This window comes from Sminthopsis crassicaudata, chromosome 6 (genome assembly GCF_048593235.1).
Source record: "Sminthopsis crassicaudata isolate SCR6 chromosome 6, ASM4859323v1, whole genome shotgun sequence".
NCBI lineage: Eukaryota > Metazoa > Chordata > Mammalia > Dasyuromorphia > Dasyuridae > Sminthopsis > Sminthopsis crassicaudata.
The window spans coordinates 33,741,562-33,766,620 of NC_133622.1; the positions used below are offsets into that span (position 1 = coordinate 33,741,562).

Sequence of the window (25,059 nt, forward strand, 5' to 3'; positions counted from 1 at the left end):
TCATTGCTATAATTGGAATCGTTACCATTATAAGAATTGTATTTTCTTAGTTATGACTATATGGATTTAGCTTTACTAGAATATTTGAACTTAAAGATTAGGAAAATTCTTTCTCCCCCTTTTCTGACTTAAACTTGGATATTTCCTGTTTAAAAAGGGGCAAATGGAGATTTATGTTGGCCTAAATTTCATATCATAAAATTATAGATCTTATATTTAGAAAAGCCCTCAGCATATTATGTATTCTAGTCTTGTTTTCTGATGGTGAGGGTATCAGTATTCATATTGATGAGTAATTAAGGCATCTTAAGGCTTAGCTTTTCATCATCTTTTCCAAATTCTCACAGTTTCTAATTTTTAGCTAAGAAACAAAAACACAACCTCCTACTTCCTTGTATTGTGCTCTTCCTGCTTTAGCAAGTTTGTGGAATTGAATAGTAGGAATATCAGATGAAAAGCAATATCATGGTGAACACTGGAAAGGGAATCAAAAGAGCTGATTCCACCCCCAGATCTATCAATTTCTTGATGTGCAACTTTGGGCATCTGAGAACTGTAATGGGCTTAGATTGGACTAGATATTCCTCATAGATTTTATATAAATATATATATATATATATATATAAATATATATATATATAATGATTTTAATGGCATGACATTATAAAATAGACACTGGCTATGATATTGTAGCCTTTTTTTTTTCTTTCAGCATTTGAGTGAGCTGTGTAATTTACCTCTCTATTTTTCTATTTCATTGTATTATTCTGAAAAAGTAACTTATCACAATTGCCACTCAAAGTTTTATCTACTACCCACACAGGATATTAATATTTTATTGAAAAAAAAATCCCTACTCTTCCACGCTTATTCTCTAACCTGTTCAAGATTTTTAGTAGCAATATGAATGCATGAGTATTTTAATGTAAGAATCACTTCTGATAAATTGAGGCCATAATTTGTCTTTGACTAAATAGAAATAACCTATTCATCCTGGCATTTTGGTTGGCTATTGATTTCTGGACTATTGATTTACAACAGTTGTTCAGTCGTGTACAATTCCTCGTGACCCATATGGGGTTTTCTCAGCAAAAGTACTGGAATGGTTTGCCATTTCCTTCTCTAGTGAATCAAGACAAATAAAGAATTACAGGGTCACATGATTACTGCCTCTCTGAGATTGGATTTGAACTCAGGTCTTCCTAGATGCCTCTTTATAAGAAAGACCTTCCCAAAGCTTTCTACAGCCACTTCTGATATGTTTGTCAGATTGATTAAAATCTTAGTGCATTTTCGATGAGGTTTTGTTATGTTGTAATTATGAACAAAGATGGATTTTCTCTGTCCAAACCTGAATCTTCATTTTGACCTCTGATTAATCTCTAATGTCATGGCTCTACTGAGTCCTAACGGTTAGAGCAAATTGGTTTTATCCTAAGGCATTACAATTAGGGGGTGCTAGTAATAAACACTTAGATTCCTTTAACAGAATGATCTTCCTGACTAGTTGTCAGGATCAATTAGTCAAAATAGGAATGTCCCAGATACTTGCCTCCACCCCTGATTACCTTCCCCCAGCTGAGCTCTGTCTCACATCAATATAGCACATAAAGGCTGATGCCCCAGGATTGCTGCTTCTCACCATGATCAACTGAACTTGTCATAAAAAAGTTGATTTGAGAGTGTTTTTCAAGCTGTCAGCTTCGGTCCTGCATTATGAATCTTGCCCCAGACATCGAAAGTTCTGGCTCTATTTTGATCTGGAATTTGGGAATGGATTAGAAATAATTTAGCGATTGGATGAGTAATCACAAAGATGAGGCCGTGGACATCAAATCATTCTATCACATGTTCCTTTTTAATAGACACATTAAGATGTTTTTCCATTTGTCCAATGTCATTGACTAGCATGATAAACAGGAACTTTCAGAGTACCATCAGACCAATTTTCACAATCTGCTGCAATGTTTGCATTTCACAGAAATAATCCTGACGAGCACTAATAGATGAATGTTGGTGCCATAATAAAACAGTATAAGGCATATTTACACCATCTTTACATAGAGAACACCATACACACAGGAAAATCACAGATCTGGAACAAAATAAATTCAATCCCCAACACCCCTTAAATATATCAGTTTGGCCTGAAACAAAAATTTATCCAAACAACCTACCGGTCTTTCCTTTTGCGTGTGTGACTTAATTTTAACATTGTGCTCATGCAAAAGAGAGATTTGCTTTATTGCATTAAACAATGAGACAATTGGGGACTGGGTTCTATAACCATCTTCTAATATTTTATACTTCATGTTGCTTCATCCATATTAAGTCATGTTTATTGGTGACATAACATGGGGTGATACGATGACTGGTATTGGATGGACTATAAAATGACAAGATGTCCAGTTGACTAGAGCTTGAAAAATCAAGATTTCAAGATCATGCACATTTCCACTTCACGCTTACAAACTGCTTTTAGATCAGACACATCATTTTTCATTTTGCATTTGTGTTTGTTTCATTTCGGCTTTTTTTTTTTTCATTTTTTAGAAAAACAAAACAAAACAAAACCAGGTACTGTTCACCATCTACTATTTACGGTAAGAGCAGCAAGGACCACACCGACTGCAGAATAGACCATAAGGAAGACGTCAGTTAGGTACCGATAACTAAATCAACATTGGATGTTTCTTGAACTATTTTGTGAAGTGGACAATTACTATAACCCATACTTCTGTAACAGTTCCGATTGCCACTGGCGTTTGCGTTCTGGAAAATAATCGGGGATGTGGATTTTTTTAAAATCCTGAATGCATTTTTTCATTTCTTCTTCCACACTCAACTTCTCGCACACTTTCTTTTTAGAAAGATTTGTTTCACGAGACTTGCTAATTAGCGTCTGAAAGAGTTCACTGTTCCTGCGTTTGTCTGGAGGAGGCATCCACTGCACTGGTGCCTTTTTGGAGGGACGATCCAATGTCAAAGTATTTGGTTGGTGGGCTGCTGCCTGCTGGGCATTAGCTGGGTTGTCTTGTGGGGTGCTGGCTTCTGAGTGGCTATCACAACTGGACGTAGAGAGCTCATTACAGGAGGTCCCACTTTCACTGCCCTTGTCTGTGACTTTATCGTGCTTCCTATCCTCCCGGTCTTGTTTGGGTGACACAGTTTTCTGGGGTGGTCCTAAAAAAAAAAAAAAAAGAAAAGAAATGGAGGAGAGGGATGGTTAGCCCAAATATAAGCTACATGTTCCCTAGAATTATCTTTAATCTGAGGTAAATCTGTGCTGTTGGGGAAATAAATCTCCAAAATTAAAACCTCCTGCCACTTAATGAAACATGCAGAATGTGGACAATTTTTTGGTACCAGTAAGGCCTTTAGGCGTGTTTAATGAGCTATTTTAGTAATTATCTCTGATCGGATCACTGAAAACAGGATTATTATCCTTGACTAGTCCTGGTTGCCTTTCATAAAGCACTTTAATTAAGTAGTTCTTGCTGCTGTTTTCCCTCACTACTGTACAGTCCATACCTGTCCTGTATCCATTTCACTGCCAGGGAAACAAACCTAAGTCGTAGTGTTCTTGGAGGCTCAGGGGTACAATAGTATTATTTATATTTCAAGGGAGAAGATGGGTTTAAATCTTTTACCTAGTCAATCTTGTTTCCTATTTCCTTTGAGAGATTTAAAAAGTGAAAAAGACAGTTATCTTGGGGGGCCAAATTGTACATTAAAGGGAGATAGAATGAAATACGCCACTTCTTTGAAATACAATACTGCCTTTTGAGCTAAATTACCTACCTATTACGCAAATTTTAAGAAAGTTGCCAAAATAATTATTTAAAACAGCTTATTTCCAGGAGGGCACATATCTTATACCACTTGACTTCATTATAGGATTTAGAATCTATTTCTCAAACCCCAGAAATTACATAAAACTCTAGGAAGCACTTTGATGAACAAAAACCTAATTAGTCGGAAGCTTTAGTCCTCTTGCATTTTTGCTTTTCAGATGGCAAGTTGATTGAAACAAATCTTAAGAAAATAAGTTGACATAGCAATAATAGCTAACATTTATATTATATATCCATATGCATGCATATAAATACACATAGAGACTATATCTCCCCAGTAGAAAATAAAGTAAGAAAGAGCAGGAACTCAGTATGTCTGCATTTCATTGTTTCTTGAGGACTAGGATAGCTATGTCGTAGAAACTCATCAACAGATTGGTAATAGGATGTATTTGTCAGTCTGGAAGATGAAATATGAGGTAATATCACAGTTGTAATTTGGATTGGCAAAGGGGGCAAGAAGGGAATTCTGGATTCTCGAAGTATTGGGAAATAGAAAAAAATATCTGTGCTATTTCAAATTGTGAAAGGAATATCAAACAACTTGTAAGAACTAATAGGAAATTTGAGCAGAGGAAAACAATGTTTAAATTAAATAAGAATAGTAGCCAAGTAAATTTGCTATTTATTTACCGCAGGACTTAAGATCCTTCTCTGAGATTTTCTTGGCATTTTTAACCTGTTAGTAACAAAGTTAACCTCAAGGATATCCTTTATTCCTGTTGTCTCTGATAAAATTTAAGACCTAGAAGAAACCTTAGAGTTCATCTAATTTAACAAACACTTCAGCTAAAGATGAAGATATTGATACCCAAGGAAATTGTGACTTGTTTAGGGTCACAAAACTTAAGTCACTATGGGTATTTATTGGTCTATTTGATACTTATTATGATTAAATGATAAGTCATGGCTGGAATAAACATTCACTTGTAAATGGAAGATGGAGGAACTAGAGAAAGATGTGGAAACCATTTGAACTTTCCTCTGGCTAATTTCCTGGTGGGGTGAGAAATCAAAACTCGAGTAAGTGGAACCCATTCTTATCTTTTTAATCACTCATTTCACTACTCTGCTTAGCTCTCTTCTCCCCAACACAGCCTCCCAAATCGAGTTAAGCAAAGTATTTATTGAGCATGTATTATGCTTAAAACAAGGATCATGGGGAATATAATTGATTTGAAGGAGACCACATGTACACATGAAAAAAAAGCATCTTTTGGGTTGTCAGAGAAGGACGAGCACAAAAAAGGTTGGCTATAAGCTAGATCTTGAAGAACGGTTAGATGTTTAACAAGGAGAAAGGGTACAGATGATGCTGCAACAATGGAGACTGAAGGTAAGCTTACCAGAGCTAGCAACTACATCTGGATATCTTCCCTCCATCAACCACAGCAGAAAACAAGGGAACTTGGTAGTGGGAAAAAGAGAGAGGAGATGATCTCTTCTCTCTTCTCCCCAGCACACTCATACTTAGATTATTAAACTTGAAAAGACCTTAGACATCATTTAATTCAATATCTTCATATGATAGATTAGAAAAGTGATATTCAAAGGAAAAATGATTTGTCCAGTAATATATCAGAATGATGGTGAGATCACTAGAACCTATTTCTCCTCGTTCTTAATCCAGTGTTTCCTCAAACCTTTAGAACTCAATACTTTTTTCCAGAGGCAGTGAGTGCAGTAAATAGGGTGCTGGGCAAGTCAGTGTTTGCTTTAATTTCCTCATCTAGAAAATGAATTGCAGAAGGAAAAGGCCAAGAAAAGCCCAAATGGAGTCTCAAAAAATAAGATAAGACTCAATACTGTTACAGTCTTAAAAAGAAATAAGGACCACCCAAAGAATTTTGTTATATCAACTATCTCATCAATATTTGTCTATTATAAATTAAAACATCTAAAATTGACCTTGCAGATCTTTGAAAATATCTTGAGAACCTCAAGTGGTCCCTGGAGCTAACGTTGAGATCCACTGCTTTAATTAGGCAATGACTAAGACAACTTCAATTTCAGGACAGGCTTTAGTCGTGAGGTGATTTTTAAATATATACCACCTCCTATTCTTTCAACCTCATTCCATCTGCTGAGTCAGGGCTTCTCTTGACAGGTGACAATGTCTTTTCTTCCCATTAGAGATAGATGGTTTAAAATAAATGGTTGGGAGAAGCAACACCTTAATTAGAAAATAATTTATGCTGGAGTATAAGTAATTGATGGCAGATTTTATCCTGACAAAACAGGAGGATGCTAGGGATACTAGATATCTCAAAGGGTGATGAGGAGGAGATGAAGGATGAATGAATGGGAAATTGGAGGGAGCACAGAAGAGTTTTGGGGGCAATATTGAGTCATTTGAACAAATGTGTATTTACTACCTAAATATGTACAAAGGATCTTAGACCTAAAACTAGAAGGGAACTTTCTCCAGTTCAATTTTCTCTTTTCACAAGTGAAGCTATTGAATATCAGAGAATTTTTTCTTCTCTATCTTCACATAGACAATGAATTGCACAGTTAGAAGTTCAAGTAAAATCCAACTTTCCAAAACACTGGAGTGATGTTAGGAAGTATAAGGAAAATAAACACAACAATAATTCAAGAAAATGAGGAAAACTAAACGACTTCCACAAAAAGAGACTCCATTCTCATCTAGAGAAAAGCTATAATAGAGAATATTTGCTCAAAGTCTGTCCTATCAACAATAAGGGATGGGGAGGGGGGTGGTCTTGGTGTGACCCCACACTTAGGATCAAAGACAGAGCTGGAAAGAACTGTGGATTAAAGGATTATCCTTTTTTAAAGGAAGAAACTCTGTGAAGGGTCAAGAAAGTTGTGCTGTTTAAGTAACTAAGATTCTTAAATAAAAACATTAACATATTATGATATCCTTTCCAGACTTTGAAAATTATGGATAACACAGCTATTATGTTTCAGAAGGAAGATTTGAATCCAGATCATCCTAATTCAGAACCAGTCCTATATCCGGATAATGTATCATTTGTTCCTTTGCCAGATTTTCTGATAAGTATTGATTTTAAATGTGATATTATTATTCCTAGGTCCATTTTCATTTCTTTGGTTGGAGTAAAGGGTAAGTGGTAATGGAGAAAGCAGAGGTATATGTCCTTTATGACAGGAAAAGTAAATCAATTCAGAGGAAATAATGACCCACCTTCAGTTATCTAGTTTATTTGTGGATTTCTGCTAATTGCAAGCTTCCAGGAATAATTTAAAGCTGAAATTTTTATATCATTTCCTTCAGTAGTCCAAAGCCATTCTAATTGCCTTAAGTACAATATGGATAACAACTGAAATAAAATAAATCTCTTCCTATTCATGAATAAGAACAATGTCATAACCTTTCCCCCTATGCTCTTCACACAGTAATAGAAGCAAATAGACAAAACAATGACTTTGTTAAAAACATGTCTTTGGGTCATTCAATCATGGTCAAAAAAAAAAGTAATTTAGAGGTCTCATCAACATCCCTACTAAGCATTATTCATTCTCTTTCTCTCTCCACACACATACACACTCACTGTTGAATTATTATAATTGATTCGTAGAATGGTCTAAATGACTTTTCCCAAAATTTCACAGCAAAGTATAGGTGAATCAGCTTTTGGACATAAACATCAACCACTAAACATGGTTTTATATATTTTAGTTAGCCAACAGTCATTATCTAAATATTTAATGTTTTATTTTTTTATACTGAATAGTCAATTGTACATACCAGGGTTCCCAAAAAAAGCAATCCCAAAATCTCCTTTTAGATTTTGGAAATTCTACCTGGTAGATATGTTTATTGATAGCTGATGGCATCTTTTCCTGCATTTGATAGAGAATCCAATCAGAAGAAGAAAAGTATCTTCCTATTTTGACTGAAAGTCTCTGAGGCAATGAAAAAGCAACCCTTTCTCACAAAAACCAAGAGATCCTTGGAAGAGCCACAGTTACAGGCCCTGCCTTCTTTCCATTAAACCAAACAAGCTCAATGTATAATCAATCACATCTTCAGCCTTCTTCTAAGCCTTAGCAAAATTCCAGAACACCAAAATACAATGATACAATTCCAAAAATAAAAACTGCTTTTCCATATTTGTTAAGCAATTATAAGATCATGTAGGGCCAAGCTTCTTAAACTGAAAGTCACAACTATCCCATATGGGGATTAATAAGTGAACATGGGGGTTACAAAATTATGATTTATTTACTGATAATAATTTGTGCATCTATTTTTATACCTCTCTACCAGAGTCACATAAAAATTTCTCTGGCAAAAAAAGGATCATGGGTGGAAAAAGTTTAAGAAGTTCTGTCTATATGAAAACAAAAGTCCTCCTATTTAGCAGCTTAAAACTGACCAGGCAAGCCATGATATATACATTGTCAAGTTAAGATACATATGACTTTTTGTATTAAGTGTAGACAATGTCTGAGTCAAGGCTACATCATTGCACATAGATTCAACAGGGATAAACAATAGCCATTTTATTACTGAGAAAAAAGACAGAAAAAAATAAAATTTTCTCCCATTTTGAGCTACAAAAATTTGCAGATTAGAAGCAATAATAAAAGCATTACACCAGAGAAAATAAAGGAAATGGAGAGTATCTTTAAAATGGACAAGGGATTATAAAAGCTGGGCAAGATATGATTCTAGATTTATTCCATTAGGTTTTATTATGCTCCAATAAAAAAGACAAAAAGGCTTCCTCTCTACCTTCCTCCTTCCCCTGGATCATTTAGGGAGGGACAGATCCCTACCATATCAGTATGCATAATGCCTTGAAAAGCAACATGTGACCCTTCTAACTGGTGTTAGCCTGTCCTTTTGGATGCTTGTATATTTTGGACGATAATACAGGGTCAATTCCAAATGAAACCTCTTTGTTCAACTGCACACTTGACAAAACCTTTTATTTTAATCTCCTTACCTGCCTAGTGATGATAAAAAGACTCTATGTGGATAATGTGGCTGCAATAGACACAATTCCCAAAGGGGAGATTACCCTTTAATAGTACTAAACTCAATGGCGTGTGAATGGTTATGTGGTGCTTGAATTGAACGAACCAATCCATCTTAAAGATTAGAACCACATGCCTCTAAGTAATAAGTGGCTTATCTCAAATGAAAAAAAAAATTATCAGGTAGAATTTGTGTTCTTGAGGTATGAAGTGGAGAGTAGAGGGATTGTAAGGTTTTCTTTTTTTTTCCTTCTTTTTTTTTTCTCCTTATGTGGCCAATCAGTAAAATTCCAACATTTAAATAGTAATTCTGAAGCAGTATAATCTAGTGGAAAGAACAATGAAATCAGAAGAGCTGGTTTTGAATTTTGGTGCTCCCCTTTATTTCCCATATAAGACACAATCTCCCTCTTTCTGCCTTCTTTGTAAAAAAAAAAAAAAAAAAAAAAAAAAAAAAAGGGTAGAATTGGATAACTTTTTTAAAATCCCTTGTAGGTCTTTATCTTTAATCATATGAATGAGATTTTCTTTCATTTTGGGAAGGGACAGTGAAATTTAAGTTGAGTCTATGAAAGAGAATTTTATAATAAGCACTTTAACATTTGGAACCTCTACTTGGGCAGCCTCTCCAAAACTCATCCTATGCCATTCTTTCCATGTACTCATGTGAGAAAATGTTAAACTCATTCATGCTGCTTTTCTTTTTGTTTTTTTTTTGTTTTTTTTTTCATCTTCACTGGTAATACTCTTGAAGGAGATTTTTGATTTTTAGAAATATGATTTGAGAAGGGGAAATGGTCTCATAATCACAATTTTCTCTTTTGCTCATTGACTCCTAAGATATATTGGCCATTTTCCCCCATTGTGTACACAATCATCCTCTTCTTTTGCTAGAAGCTGATAATAAAATGCAGTCTCCTCTGTGAGATCATCTCTGATAACAATCAATTAGTCTTTTCCTTCCCTGAAATCCCAGAGCACAAATTTTCTGTATCACTCATTTAGCATTTACTGCCGTTTTGTTTATCTTTCCTTAGGTTATCTGTGCAGGTGACTGCCCAACTCATGGACCAAAATAATTCACATTATTTCATATTTTAGCCAATTAACTCAGACAGTTTGTGCCAGAATAGAGAAATGTTAGGTAATGTATGTTCGTTGTCCACCTAGAGCTTATAGTCTAAAAGGCATAAAAGATATAGGTCATTAATGGTTGGGAAGAGCAGGAAGACTTATATAAGAGCTGTGAATTTGAAGATGAGAAGGAATTCAACAGGCAGAAGACAATGGGCATCCCCATCATAGGGAAAACATGAGAAATATATGGAAGTAGGAAAATATGGTCTGTGACTAGTAATTGAGCAGAGTATAGTATAGGTAAAGAGTATTAAATCATGTAAAAACTAGGTAACACATTAATGTACCATTGATGTAATTAAGGATTTTTATCAACTATTTTAGAAAATAATTTGGAATCCTGCAAGAAAATTCATTAGGTTGTTCATGTCTATTGATCTAGAAATTTCCTAATGGGCATGGTGCTATTTTATGACAAAAAAGATGGGACCCACAAAGAAAACATTCAAAGTAGCACTTTTGTGGTAGCAAAAATAAGTGGGGAAAGTGAGTGCCTATTGTTTGGGAAATGATTGAACAACTTATGAAGGAGTCAGAGAAATACACTATGGGTAAAATGATGAAAATGGATGAGCAATAGAATCGGGAAAAGATTTTCAATTTTTGGAATACAAATGAAATTAATTATACGTTGCAACTGAACTCACATTTATGACAAATTCTAGAGGGCAGATAATAATAGGACAAATGACACTTCTTTCATCTCTAGTCAAGTCAATGAGATTTTATTAAAAGCCAACCATGGGACAGGCACTATGCCAAGCATACGAAGAAAGACAAAAGTAGACCCTGTCTTTAAAGAGCTTGAAATCAAATGAACTATGAGTGCCAAATGTGGATGCAGAAATATATGCTTTCTGTGTTGGTTGGATTTGTTCTGATTTTTGTGATTGCAAGGATGGAATTTGAATGCTGGGGAAAGATACTTGATTGTGATGTGATAAAAGATATCTGTACAACTTTTTTTAAAAGATGATAAGATTTCATCAGAAAATTGGGAACCATTGTGGCATGTAACAATGACGTGATAAGATCTGTGCATAAGGAAGGCTTATCTGGCAGCTTTGTGAAGGATGATTTGGAGGAAAAAGGCACTGAGGCAGGAAACTTAGAAAAATCTAAGTAAGTACAAGTGGCAGAAAAAGAGAAATAGGGATGAGAGATATTGTGGACTTGTCTTTTCTGTCAGAGCCATGGAAAACTCTTCTCTCTTCCTTACTTCTTATAATACATTAAGGAACAAGTCCCATCATACTTCCCCCCCCACACTATTATCTGATCTTTATTCCTACAGTTGTTATTTTATTATCTAGCCTGGACTTATTAGAAAAGCTTTCTATTAGGGTTTCCTATCTCTGTGATTTCACCCTCTCATCATTTAATTAACTTATTTAATAATAATTACATTGTGAACAGATCGGATCATTTTATTTCTCTGCTCAAAACCTTCCAATAGCTCTCATTTTTCTGTTTAACAAAATTAAGACAACTTGACCTGGCATCTAATGCTTCTCAATGCTTCTGCATTTTGATACAGTTCTATTTTTGTCTTTATCTTACATCATGCATTCCCCACTCAGAAGGAATACTTGTTGAGTCAAAGGGATTTCTGTATAGATTGGGAGACTCATTCTCTAAGAACACTTTCTCAATCCTGTGGTGATCCTTCTCAACTCTGAACTCCAGCTGAACATAAATGATTGCAACCCACAGCCTGTTTTCTTGACTCCTTGTTATTCATTATGCCTAGAAAACAAAGGCCCTCGTTTCTGCCGATTTAATTCTTACTGCCTTTTCTACAAAGGTTTTTCTTCCCTATCTTTGCTACCCTGTGACACCAGTGGATCTCAAATAGCAATTTGCTTGAACTTCTTCCATGCATTAATTATTATTTTGAATTTTTTGTCAAGAGCCAATAGGAGATAGTAGATAAAGTGAAGGTCTTGTAACTGAGACAACTGGGGCTCAATCCCTGGCTTTGACTCATGTGAGCTTTGTGACTAAGAGCAAGTAACTTAATCACTCTGTGACTTTGTTCAACTCTCCAGCTCTCTAAACTACAGAAAAATTTCTTATGTGCATTAATGGAGGGAGGTCACACATTGTAAATTTAAGTTCCTAAAATTGGCAGATTCAGATTTCTTCCTTTCCTCTCCAAAGTATTGCTACAAGATAAATACTATGAAGGGAGAGTCTCTGTCTTAGCCAATAGTTCCATAACTCCAAGTGCTCTGTAAATAGGAAGTCCTTAATAATGTTTGCTGAATAGAATTGATTTACTAAGAGTAGAATGAGATTGTTTAGAGGTGGTGAGGTCTTATCTCTTCAACTAAAATTTAAGCTTTTGGAGGACAGCCAGGATGTTCTACCTTTTACTGCACATTTCCTATTCTTTAATATCCAATATAACAATATGAAGATCATAGTTGTTACTATAGGAATATTTGTTGTTAGCTTAAAGACAAGTGCAATTTAAAACACCAGAGAGAATTGTGAAAAGAACCTTTGATTGGGTCACTATTCCAGATAAAAAGGATGGAATAATCTGCATGTCACAATACAGTAAAATTTCAAAACAAGAGGGAAATAAAAGGGCTTTGGGGAAAGTGTTACTTAGGAAAAAGAAGATATTTCAGAAGATGGAAAGGAATGAATAACTGACAAAAGCATACCTAACCACTTCGGGAATTAGTACAATGTTAAGGGAACAGTTTTTTTTTTTCTTTTTTCTCTGTCTAGAAGAATGGAGCCAATCATAGCTAATGTCCATAATTGCAACAGGTACATTTATCTTCAGAAGAGCCAGTATAAGAAAGTAAGTGACAAGGGAGAAGGCGAGAATGAATATTAAGGATGTGGCCATTTATCTCATTTTTGAGGCTGCCTCTTAAAATCATTTCTATTGAATGATTTCTACTTGACCTTTCTCTCAGGCTTTACTGATAAAAATAGCTGATTTACTGGGATTCACTATCCCAGAATTCCCTTCTTCTTGATAAGCCAAGTGTTTTAAGCCTCTGTCTCTTTTGATCCTTACAACAACTCACTTAGGTGGCTATCATCAACCACAAAATAAATAGGGAAACCGAGGCTGAGAGAAGGGAGTTGGCTATAGTCACAAACAAAATAAGTATCTGAATCTCTATGTCTTAGGGTTGGAAAGATGTGGGTTGAAGCACTTAATCACTTCCCATCTGCCGTCAACTTTCTTCTTATGTGACTAAAGTGCCAGGTCCTAACTTTCTTCCCAGGGCTTCTTGTCGCCAAGTTCATTTTACTATCCACCAAATCATACTTCTCTCTCTAGAGGAAGAAAAGGTCACTTTATCCCTGTTTATGAAGAGAAGAAAACCTATTTCTTAAATCAATCCTGCGTACCCTAATAGTGCCTGATGGATCCAACTAATCATCTCTGAAAATGATCAACAAACATTGATGATCTCAGCAAATACTTGAATATAAACAAATTATTCAGTATCAAGTAAAGACGATACTTCCAGATGGGACTTATTGTGACACAATCAGACCACTTGGATCTTTTTCATGTCTCATAGGACCAAATGTTAAATCTTATGGGTTTCCAGTGCTACACTTTAAAGGTCTCGCCCCATTTTTTCATTTCTATGGTCTTGAATTTACACTTATTTTCATTAGCAGTATGGTTCCCCCCCACATCATTTGTAAAAAGGATTCACTATCCCAAAATTCCCTTCTTACTCCGAGTCCTATTTGCCATGAGAACCTGATGCTTTATCCAGCTTTCAAGTCTGTGAGTGCAAATTCAGGATTGCTTATTCCCCATCTATAAAATGTTGATACTGATACCTGGATGGAACCAGATGAGGATTAATGAGATGGTGTCTTCTGGAGGAAGAGTACTTTGTAAGTAAGGAGGTGGAGGGGCTATTATAGTATCCTATATAGAACACATTTATACTACCATAAAAACATGCTGGCAGTAAATTATCTGGACCTATTATAAAACACCAACCAACTGCCTGAGGCCAGAATTAAAACCTGGTGACAGCAAAGACAGCAAGGGATAGGGAGGAAACAGTTTGACCAAGCACAGTAGCACTGAGGACTAAGACATTTCTAATATTCAGGAACCTCCACTGCCTGACTTCCTAGTGTTCCCAGCTTTGTCCAACAATTGGATGAGGTGCCTATTAGCTGAAATATTAGTTAATGTAGATATGACTAAGTGATGATTTTACAATTGAAATCCAAAGCAGAGAAATGACTAAGGTCCCACAGGATGGTACTTTCCCCAAGTCTCCTTTTGTGACTTCTAAGAGAATGTAATGATATCATTTGTAATAAAGACAAAACAAACTTTGAAATTAATTTTAGTCAAGAAATCACATTCTATTAGAAATCTGTATCCTTCAATTCATTAACTTTGAGGATAGAAGGATAATCATTCTCTAACAGAATCAGAGAAACCTAAAATTAAGACCTTGCAGAGTAAATTCTGATCAGTGCTAAATTCCTTCTAGGGGATCTTTCCTGTATGTTGTCTAGCTCCTATTTTAGACTTTTATTGGGAAAGCAATACTCATTATTGTGTGGTATGGAGTACAAGACTTGGAGTGAAATTTAAAATTTCTATGACCATACAAAACTTCATCAGTTTCCTTATTTACTAAGTAGGAAAAATCATACTTGTACTCTCATATGCTTACATATTATCATTGCATGGTATGTTATCATAAAATATAATAATATTTTTAGCTTTTTTACTGTGGAATTTTTTTCTTTCTCTATTTGTCCTAATTCTGCCCCAAGCAATTAAAAGAATAAGCTTAATCCTTATCCCATGTGGAAGTTCTATAAATAAAAGAGGACAGAAAATCTTAATCATCTCTGCTTCAGGTAAAATATCTGGTTCCTTCAATCATTCCTCATAGGATATGCTGCCTAGAAACTCACCATCACAATCAACTTTCTGTGTACACAAGCTAATTTGTAAATGTCTCTTAAAATGATACCCCAAACTAATTAATTTTGCAATGATTCTTCTCTAAATTGTCTGAATTCTACCCTTAGTCATTCCATCTACATATAGACAGTAGAGATAACCCAACCATACAAACACTTCTTCTGGCCACATATTTTATACATACATATATACATATACATATTATTTTTGTTAAGGGCTTTCTTTGGAGGTAAGTTTACTTGGGAGATTAGTAGAGGAACTGTTATCGTACTTAGTATTTCAGGAGTGATCTTAAATGTTGCATACTAATCCCATGCTAATAATCAGAAAGAAGAAAGGAAGGAAATAAGCATTTGATTAATTATATATTATGTGCCAGATAGTATACAAATAATCTCTCATTTTATCCTGACAACAAATCTTGGAGGCAAGTGCTATCATCTCCCTTATTTTATAGTTAAGGAAAACTTGAGGTCACCAAGTTTGTAAGGATCTGAGATAAGATTTGAACTGGAGTTTATTTTTTCACTCAAAAGTCCAACACTATTATTCACTGTGCCTCCTAGCTGGCAAGAGAGGCTTTGAATAAATTACTCAGGAAAAGTAGCATCAATAATATTTATTGAAACCTACTATATAAAAGGAATTAGTCTAGTCAAAAGAATTACTTTATAAGTATTGGGAAATGATCACAGAGCTTCAGAAAGACCACTAGTATCCTACTGCTTGGGTGTGAGGGTAATAGAGCAGGGACCTAGTCAAGATATAAGTAGGTTGAGGTCTCTAATCAGGGGAATTAAACAGAGTAGAAGAAACCTAACAAGTGTTTTTTTTTTAATCAAGGTGCCCTGAAACCCATAAACTTTATCAAGGAATCTAAAATATATCCTAGAGACTTCCTTCTAGAAGCAAAAATGTTGAGAATGTGATAAAACAATGGTCTTACTCAAGTTTTAAGAGTTTAGATTCATCAGTAATTGGTAATAATAAAGCATTAGCAAAAATGTACCAAACTTTTCTCATCATTTTTTTCTATGTTTCTTTCCCAGTAAAGAATTCTGCAGGTTTTATTTTTATTCTTACTGATCAAGCAAACCATAATTGGGTAGAAAATCATGTTATTTTCTTTGACTCCATCAACTATACATCTAAGAATTCTATTTGATCCAAGACGCATAAGTATTGAAGCCCAAACCTATGAAAGAGAGTGGAGAATGAGATAAGTGCCATGAGACTGGAGAAAGATGAATGTTGTGATTTTCAAAGGAGAAAAGGAACTAGAGCCTGAAAAGTGTAGATTGGTGGGTTTAACTTTAATCCTTGTCAAAAATTCTGGAATTATTTATTAAAGTGGCTTCTGCTAAGCATCTGTAAAAGGTGATTATGGTAAATAACCTACATGGCTTTGTCAAGTATGGATCCCGTCACAATAAAGTGAGAGGAAAATGGTAGATTTAACCAACGATTATGTGTATATTTGAATAATTTTTAAAAGTTTTTTTGATTTCCACACTATCAGTTATTTCATGTCTCCTTATGTTATACAAAGGCTTTCATTGTTTGTATGTGTGTGTATGTGTGTGTGTGTATATGTGTGTAGTGCAGCTGGACAAAGGCTTGAATACTGAAATAAATACATAAAAATGACATAGGTTCAGGGATATTAAAGATAGTAATCTGGCTTATATTTCACATCTTTTGTTCTGGTTCAAATGTATTTTCATGCAAAGTCTGAAATCCTTGGGAATTGCTAAGGCTAAGTCAAATAGACACCTGGATCAACAGACTAATATCCAATACCAGACTTGGAGAGCTAAAAGGAAACAATTCATCTGCAATCACAATTTCCAGTTTCCTTTTAGGAAAGTAGAGTGACTCATTAGTAGAATATTATGGTTCATTAAAGTATCCTTCTTCTCCTATGGAGATGATCTGTCTGTTATATTTTAGAAGAGTGAATCTATGGCCAACCAACGACTCTGAAGAGATGAAGGCCAGAAGCTTATAGGAAAGAGAAACAATACAGATATTTATGGTGTGGGATGATGATTCCATCTTTTCTTTGTCATACCTTTGGAAGTCTGGCAAAGCCAATGAACTCCATATTGGGGGAGAGAGGGTTTTAACTTCATTAAAGCACATTGTAATGTGAAAGAGAAATTATCTTGATACATGGTTTTCTAAATAAAAGAAAGAAATGAGGAGAGAGGAAGAAAAAGGAAAGGAGGAGCAAAGGAATCATGGGCATTAAGTTCAGAACTTATGATTTAGAGAAATTTTAGAGGATAACAAATGATAAAGTACATCAAATCATGAGGATTTATCAAAGAAATTAGAAATGTTTATTATTGAGCAGACGTAGAAGGGAACATATCTCTTCAGAACCAGAGAAGAGTCCTTAGAGTTCGTCTAGTTTGATGCCCCCCCATCTTACTGATGAGGATATTAAAGCTCAAAAAAGACAAGATTTTTTTTCAGGATCCCACAGCTAGTTCTTTTGTTCTTTCCAAAACATCCTAGATGTGATAATTGTGCCTAAAGAGTTATTATTTGAAGAAGGAGTAACTTTTTGTTTTTACTCAGATGAGGTTGTAAGAAAAATGAATGGCTGCTAAAAGAATCAAATTTATGCTAGATATTAAGAAAATTGTCCTAACAAAGTAGCTCAAAAGCAGAAGAAAATGTCTTAGGAGATAGTGGATCTTCCCTTTTTTGACATCACTCATTGTCTTTAAGCAAAGATAAGTGATCTTTTTCTTAAGATGTTATAAGAGATTCCTGTTAAAATGGATTGGATGCCATGTACTTTAGTTCCTCCCCATTTAGAGATTCTGTTATTCCACAAAATGATTCCCAATTTACATTAAATATGGCAATATTACCTAAGCAAAAGGTAGAATTTAGAGAAACTATCTGAAATTTGGTCTATAATAACTGTTTACATTGTATAGTTCTTATTTATAAGGTATTCCATGTCCAATTTCTCATTCTATCTTTATAATACCTAGCGGGTATCTTTGTAAATAAACTAGGTCCCAATTAGTGCAAATAAAGAATCTCGTGAAATACTCTCATGTATTTGAGTTGATACTGTTGGAAATTATAATCATGCAAAATATAATAATTGGTTCCAGTCCAATGGAAACATAAAATGTAAATTTGACTAACGCCATTACTTTATCCTAATGGGACTTAGCTGTTTCCTCCCCTCCATCCTCATCTCACAGAAAAGAAATTGATGTCATGAAAGGTGAAATGATTTGCCCAACTCCACACAGTTGCCAAGTAATAGTCCTTGGATTCACATCCAGGCTCATGGATCTTTTTAGTGTTGCATCTCGGGTTGCATCTGTATAAAGTGTGTGCATTGAGAACAAAAAGGAAAGTGAACAGGGAGACGTGGAACCCCGGTGGATTCAGGAGCTAAAATCGGTTGCCATTTGCAGAGTACTGAAATTAAATTTGTGACACCTTTAACACTGACCCTTTGAATGACGTGGGCCTCTCCATCAGCGGTGATTCTGTCCTAGGTCCAGGAATTTCTGCTGAGAGCTTTCAATGCCTAATTAAATAATGAGCAAATCTTGTCAGAGCTGGGACGCCTTGAACTTTTCATGTCACCACAGAGTGAACTATAGTCCAAACCTAATATTTCAACAGTGGCAGTAACATCAATCTCCTGTTCTGATGTTATAGTCCTGTGCACTCCATATGAAGAATTGTGATGGGATAGTAATGGGGCCATTATACGATGAAAAGACCTTATCTTATTGGTAAGGTCTTATCTATAGATCAATCAAAATGCCTACTTCAGGGCACAGCTTGAACTTTAAATGTGTTTTTCTGGTAAACTATTCTCAATTACAGGATATAACTTTGATATAAAAAGCACTAATGTAAAAAATACCTGAGGTAATTTAAGCAGCATTCACAATAGAATATGCTGTCAATGTGATGCACCTTCAGTAACTCTACATGTAGTGTTAAGGGCACAGGATGCAAATGAATGAGTCTTTGCCTTTGAGTCCTATGTCGCTCACATAAAAATAGTCTGCATGTGTTCTTGCTGTTAACATTACAAAAGACTTTACAGAACTAGTTGATATTTGGATAAGAAAGTTAAATACAGGGCAGCCTCATGTAATTTAGGGGATTCATTGTATTACTGAGGTATATTGGAGCACTTGACTGGATGAATTGGAATTACTGCCATTGCCTCCAGAAAGGCCATGTCAACCACCCCTGTCCTGTGCCTTCCCAGGCCAAATACAACCAGTATCATTTCCCTTTATCCTCCCCATCCTGTGCACTGGAACATAGAATCCGTGATAATGTGAATATGTCATGGTTTTATATATTTTCACAGAACTGAGTAGGGGAAGAGAAAAGAATAAGCATCCAGGTGGCATCTACTATGTGCTAAACTTTTACAGATATTATCATCACATTTGATCCTCACAACAATCCTGCAAGATAGGGGATCTTATTGCCTCCATTCTGCAGTGGAAAACATTGAGGCAAACAGAAGATAAATAACTTGCCCAGGATCCCACAGCTAGTGAGTATTGGTTACTGCATTCAATTTCATCTTCCTGACTCCAGGCCAAGCTCTTTATTCCCTGTACCATCTAGTTTCCACCTCCACCCTCGTCTGTCTATACATATACACAAACAAGTATGTATGTATGCATGTGTGTATGTGTGTGCGCGCATACACACACACACACACACACACACACACACATATATATATGTATATATATATATATATACAAAGAGAGAGATCTATGAAGAGAAATAGATATCTATAGTTATATAGATCTATATATATAGATATAGGTATATATATATATAGATTATAAATAGAAATATATAGATATATATGCATATATCTAGATCTATATCTCTTTATATATATATATATTTAGATTTATATATATACATATTTATATGTAATGTTATATATGTTACATATATAATATGTATATAAATTTATATATACATATATATATATATAAATCTAGATATATGCACCTATATACATACATGTATATACATAGACAAATATAATTATTGAGCACTTAATAAACTGTATTCATTCCAGGTATTGAAAGATAATAGTTATGCTGTTATATTCTAGAATGGAGAATAGTTTAGAATCTAAGAAATTAGAGAATTTAAATCAATAAAATATGTTTATTTGCAACATGTCATGGTGGTTAAAGAACTGGTCTCAAAGCTAGGGAGACCTGGACCTGGTTTCACCTTTTTTGCATAACTTGAGTAAAGTTTGCCTGGAGAATGTCAGTCCGAAATTGTGAATGGAAATCTCTCCCTGAGACCTCTCCATAGCGATGAAATGAGACTGAGTAAAACCAAGCCTACAAGTACTGAGTGCGGTTCTCTCAGTGACCACGTGCTTTTTCCTCAACAAAGATTTTCTGAAAAAATAGAAGACATTATAGGATGATGAGCCACAGAACAGCCCAGCCCAGAATACTTCCTGCTGGGGAGAACCAGGGTCAGGGAAGAGGGGCAGGTAGCATTCCACTTTGAATAAACAACCATGGAGAAGAGCAAGGACTGGAGTCTGAGTCTTGGGTATAAAATGTCAGGAGACCTAGTGGAGAACTTCTGGCACATTAGAATAGGAGGAAGAATCCCAGTGGGTTTATGTAACAACATGGACAAGAGTCTCAAAGGCACAGCCATATTGGGCTGCACCCCACTGGAGAGAGTAACCCCATTGAAATTGAAGAAGTACAAATCACTATACTAGGCAGTAGAGAGTATCGGGATGAATAAAATCTAATGATCCTATGAGGGTATAGTCAAATAGGAAAGACAAGCCATGGGCATCCACAAATAATGTAATGTAGAGAATTTGTGCAAAAGAGATACCCACAAAAAAAGTGTTATGAGAAAGAACTTCCTGCTGGAGGCTATTCTTGGGAGGAGATGGAATAAAAACTATAACTATTAAGAATTTTCGGATTTATGTAGTGCTTTAAGGCTTGCAAATATGTTAACTCATTTCATCCTCAAAACAACCCTCTGAGATTTGTATTCTTGTCAGCCCATTATACAGATGAGGTAAGTAAGGGCCAGATGTTAATATTACATAGCTACAAAGTGTATGAGGTAAGATTTCAACTCGGTTCATTCTCTCTCATGTCTTGTACTATATTCACGGGACCACTTAAGTGTCTATTTGAGATTGAATTTAAAATGGGTCTTGAAGGAAGGGAAAATCCCTGTAATTATGGGAAAGTGATGATTTATCCTGGCCAGAGAATTTGCCATAGAATAGAAAAACCCTCTGGCTTCTTCTCTTGGCCCATGATTGGGCTACCCCCAGGGAAATATTTGCCTTGCCGATTTATATCCTTCCTGATCCCCTATGAAAGAAAGAGGAGTCAAAAAAAGGTAAGAAACTAAACTTTGCTATTTATTTAAACTTGGCTATTTATTGCCACTTCAAATGAAATGCATAAAATACTAATCTTAAACTTCATTTTTTTTATATTTTTCATTGAATACCCATCTGTAGCAGAAATGGATCCTATCACTTTCTTTAAGAGAGCCCAACCTAAGTTTTACTTTAAAAATTGTGCCCAAAGGTCTATTCTGGCAGACAAGGCTTGGAGTACTATACTAGAGAGAAAAAGAAAAGGCTGAGCCCTTTCTTTGGAATCCACAAAACTAGATCCCTTTGAAAAAGATGCTGTCATAGGGCTTACAATAAAATCAGAGAAAGACCATATCCACTGTGTCAGCTTCCTTCCCCTTGTTTTACAGATGAGAAGCCAAAGTGGAATAAGATAAAGTTCCTTGGCTTTGAAACCTGATTTTCTGACTAAAACCAATATTTTTTCCATTGTACCCATATAAGGCATCGCTGAGGGAAAAAAGAAAGACATAGAATTGAGGAAAGACCATAATTAGTATAATTTGGCTGAAGCATGCAACATAGTAAGAGCAGAAAATACTTGGGATAAATCTAAAAAGATAAGTTAGAGGGCCTTGAATGCCAAACTGAGGAGGCTGTAAGTAATGTTTTTTGGGGGTAACATAATCAGCAGGCTGCATCTGGAAGATTCACTGCAGTGTGAACGATGGAGTGGAGAAGAGAGGGTATTTTTGCCAGTGTAGAGGAAACTAGACATAGAATTGTATGGACTTCCCTTTCTTCCTGATCTTGTCTTTAGTCAGCCCTACCCAAAGATGTTCTTTTTCATAAAGGTTTCAGTGGGAAAGAGATCTGTTTCCCACTATAGAAGAAACAAGCATCTTTACTGAGGTCTTTTGTCCTAGAGAGTGAGGAGCACCTCGAGGACCGTGAGCTTGATAACAGTTTTTCCTTTCAGCACAAGACTCTGCCATGTGAATTTACACTTCAAATTCAGCTCCGAAAAGAGCATCTTCATCTTAACACATCACCTTCCTCAGGTATGCTCCGCCATTTCCTTAGCATAGGTGCAGAATTAAGCTTCTTTAAGGCAAGTTCCATGTCTTATACTGCTAAAACTAGCACAGAGTTTTCTACTGAGGAGATGTTAATAATAGATTAATTGGGAATATAAAGAAAGACAAAAAAAAAACAACAAACAAACAGTCCTTTTTGAGGAAGGCACTAAAATTAATAGGGGATAATAAATGTTTCTTGATGAAAAGGATGATCAGAGAGAAGCTAGTTTGGCCTTCTCTTTTTTTAGGACTTCGGAGGAAGAGAGACACTAAGTGAATACCTCAGGTAATATAGTTCAGGAGTAGAAAACTGAAGACTATAATCCTATATATGTATAATATATATGTATAATATTTATGTATATTAGTATTTATATAAATATTAATATATTAACTATTATGCAATTATATAATTATATAATAATATAATAAACAATAATAGAATATAATATATATTTAATAATATAATATATAATATTATAATATAATAAATATAATATTATAATATTATAATAAATATTATATTTATATAATATTTATAATATATAGAATTGAGGGTTTTTTGTTTTGTTTTTTACTATGTGCATTCTTGCACATAAAGATAAAGTAGATAATGAAACTGGTTGGGAGAGAAGAAGGCTGTGTACATGTGTTTCAAACTAGAAGGGAATGAGTTTGTGAAAAATATGTACATATTAACATATATATGTATAAATGATAAAGGCAAAGAAGTGTGTAATGAAATTTTGAGTTAGTAAGATAAAGAGACTCTATACATAGAACATTTTTTGGTAACAGTCTCATTCATGGTCTTTGGATTCACACTTCCCTCCCTTTTCCTGGAACTTTGAGAGTGCATTTGGTGATTATTAAGCAGTCCATGCAAGGTGGGATGGGGAATAGATGTTTAATTTAGATTTACAGATAATTAAGAAAAAGGAAGTAAATCTGGCTATGTTTGGCTTTTATAGTCCTCCTTGCAGTAAGTCTCTTGAAAATACTATCTGATGATGAACTTATTCAAATATGTTACTGTCCTTGGGGACTGGAGTGAAAAATTAAAGTATGATGTGTCTGTTTAAGGATAGAAATAAAGACTTATGGGATGTCCCAAAAGTCTTAGTGTGATGTTAAGTTTTTAGTAACTTCAGAAGAATAAATATTGCAAAATTTTAAAAAAAATCATTTGAAGTTTAATTATTTCAATTCCCTACATGTATTTAGTTGTTTTTTTTAAAGGAAATTTTAATTTTTAACAAAACAGAGCACTCTGTCATGCATTAAATCTGGGAGTTTCCAGATGATACTTAGAGGGGTACATCCCTTCTTGCTTGGCTAGCTCAGTTACCTGATGCATCTCCATTAGATTTTTTTATGTCTAGTCATATCAAAACTCATTCTAAGCATAATCTTAAGCATAGGACTATGAATCCAATTCTTTGACTCACTGAGCAGCAGCCAATAAAAGTTATTATAAAGTTTAATAAACTACTAGAATTTTGTAAACAGAAGATGGTCGTTAGATTGAATTTTAATAATAAACTCATCAATATTTTAAAAAAACTAAATAATTAACTTTTCAAATGTTTCTGAAAGTTTGTGGCATTTATAGTTCTGAAGTTATTAAAGATTAAAACTGCACTCTAAGATTTTGGAGACATGCTGGCAAGTTACAGATCAAAATTTCATTCCCCAGCCTCCACTCCTATGTGTTATGTCTCCTATCAGAAAGTAAATTCCTTAAGGACAAGGACTTTGCATTTTATTGTATCTCCAGGTCAACAAAGAATTATGTCAAGTACATAGTAGGCACTGTTTTTTCCCAACTAATTTATTCATTTTTTTGGGTATCTTCAGTTTCTCCTGTTTAGATAACTCTTTCCCCTCTATCTACAAACAAGAGCAACTACCCTTCATCTAATATCAAACAAATCATGAGAAACCCTTTCTTATATCCCCAAATCCTGAAAACTGTACCAACCATCTTTCTTCTTTCCATATAGCAATTTTATTAAAATAGCAATATGCCATCATTTTTATTCCTGCTATCCTTATAATCTTTCTTCAGTTCCTATCTTTCTATTGAAACTTTACTATTCAAAATCTACCAGTGTTCTATGTCATCAATGGTTCTTTTTTTTTAGGTTCCATAACTCTTGAACTCTATAGCATTCACTATGTTGCCATCACCTCAAATCTCTTAGGATCCTTAATATCAAATGGTACTATTTCTCTATCAATTTCCAGAAACAGGAAGGGAAGTATCACAGAAGCAAAGAGGTGTTCAATGAGAATAAGACAAAATGAAAATTAATACAAGGAATAATTTCAGCAAATTTTTTCCTAAGATTTTCTGTTCTCTTTCTTTGGTATTTCAAGGATTATTTTGATCAGAAATTATATTAGGTGATCTTTTCATCTATGGAGTCATTTTCTCATTATTTTACCAATTGATGTTTTTCAGTTAATAGCTAAGAATGATGTAGTTGGTGCCAAAATGGAGAAAATACCAGGAAAATACTGAATTTGAATCCTGGTTCCTGGGAGCTAGACATCCTCTAAAAAATCCCAATTTCTCTAGCCCTCCTAATAATAGCTATAATTATATTTGTATGAGCTACTTCACAAAGGTGAGGAAATAATTCTGTAAATTTGAAATTTAGTATACTAGAAATAGAAGTATTGATA

The 25,059-nt window shown here is 34.7% G+C and overlaps 1 protein-coding gene across 1 annotated transcript in view; it reads right to left on the reverse strand.

Annotated features, from left to right (window-relative positions):
• Window positions 1–1,842: 1,842 nt before the first annotated feature.
• KCTD8 (potassium channel tetramerization domain containing 8) overlaps window positions 1,843–25,059 on the reverse strand; it is a 264,133-nt gene continuing 240,916 nt past the window's right edge. Inside the window, exon 2 of the mRNA XM_074275756.1 lies at window positions 1,843–3,183. Within this exon, the coding sequence (XP_074131857.1) occupies window positions 2,723–3,183 (461 nt within the window). The 3' untranslated portion in view covers window positions 1,843–2,722. The remainder of the gene's footprint in view (window positions 3,184–25,059) is intronic.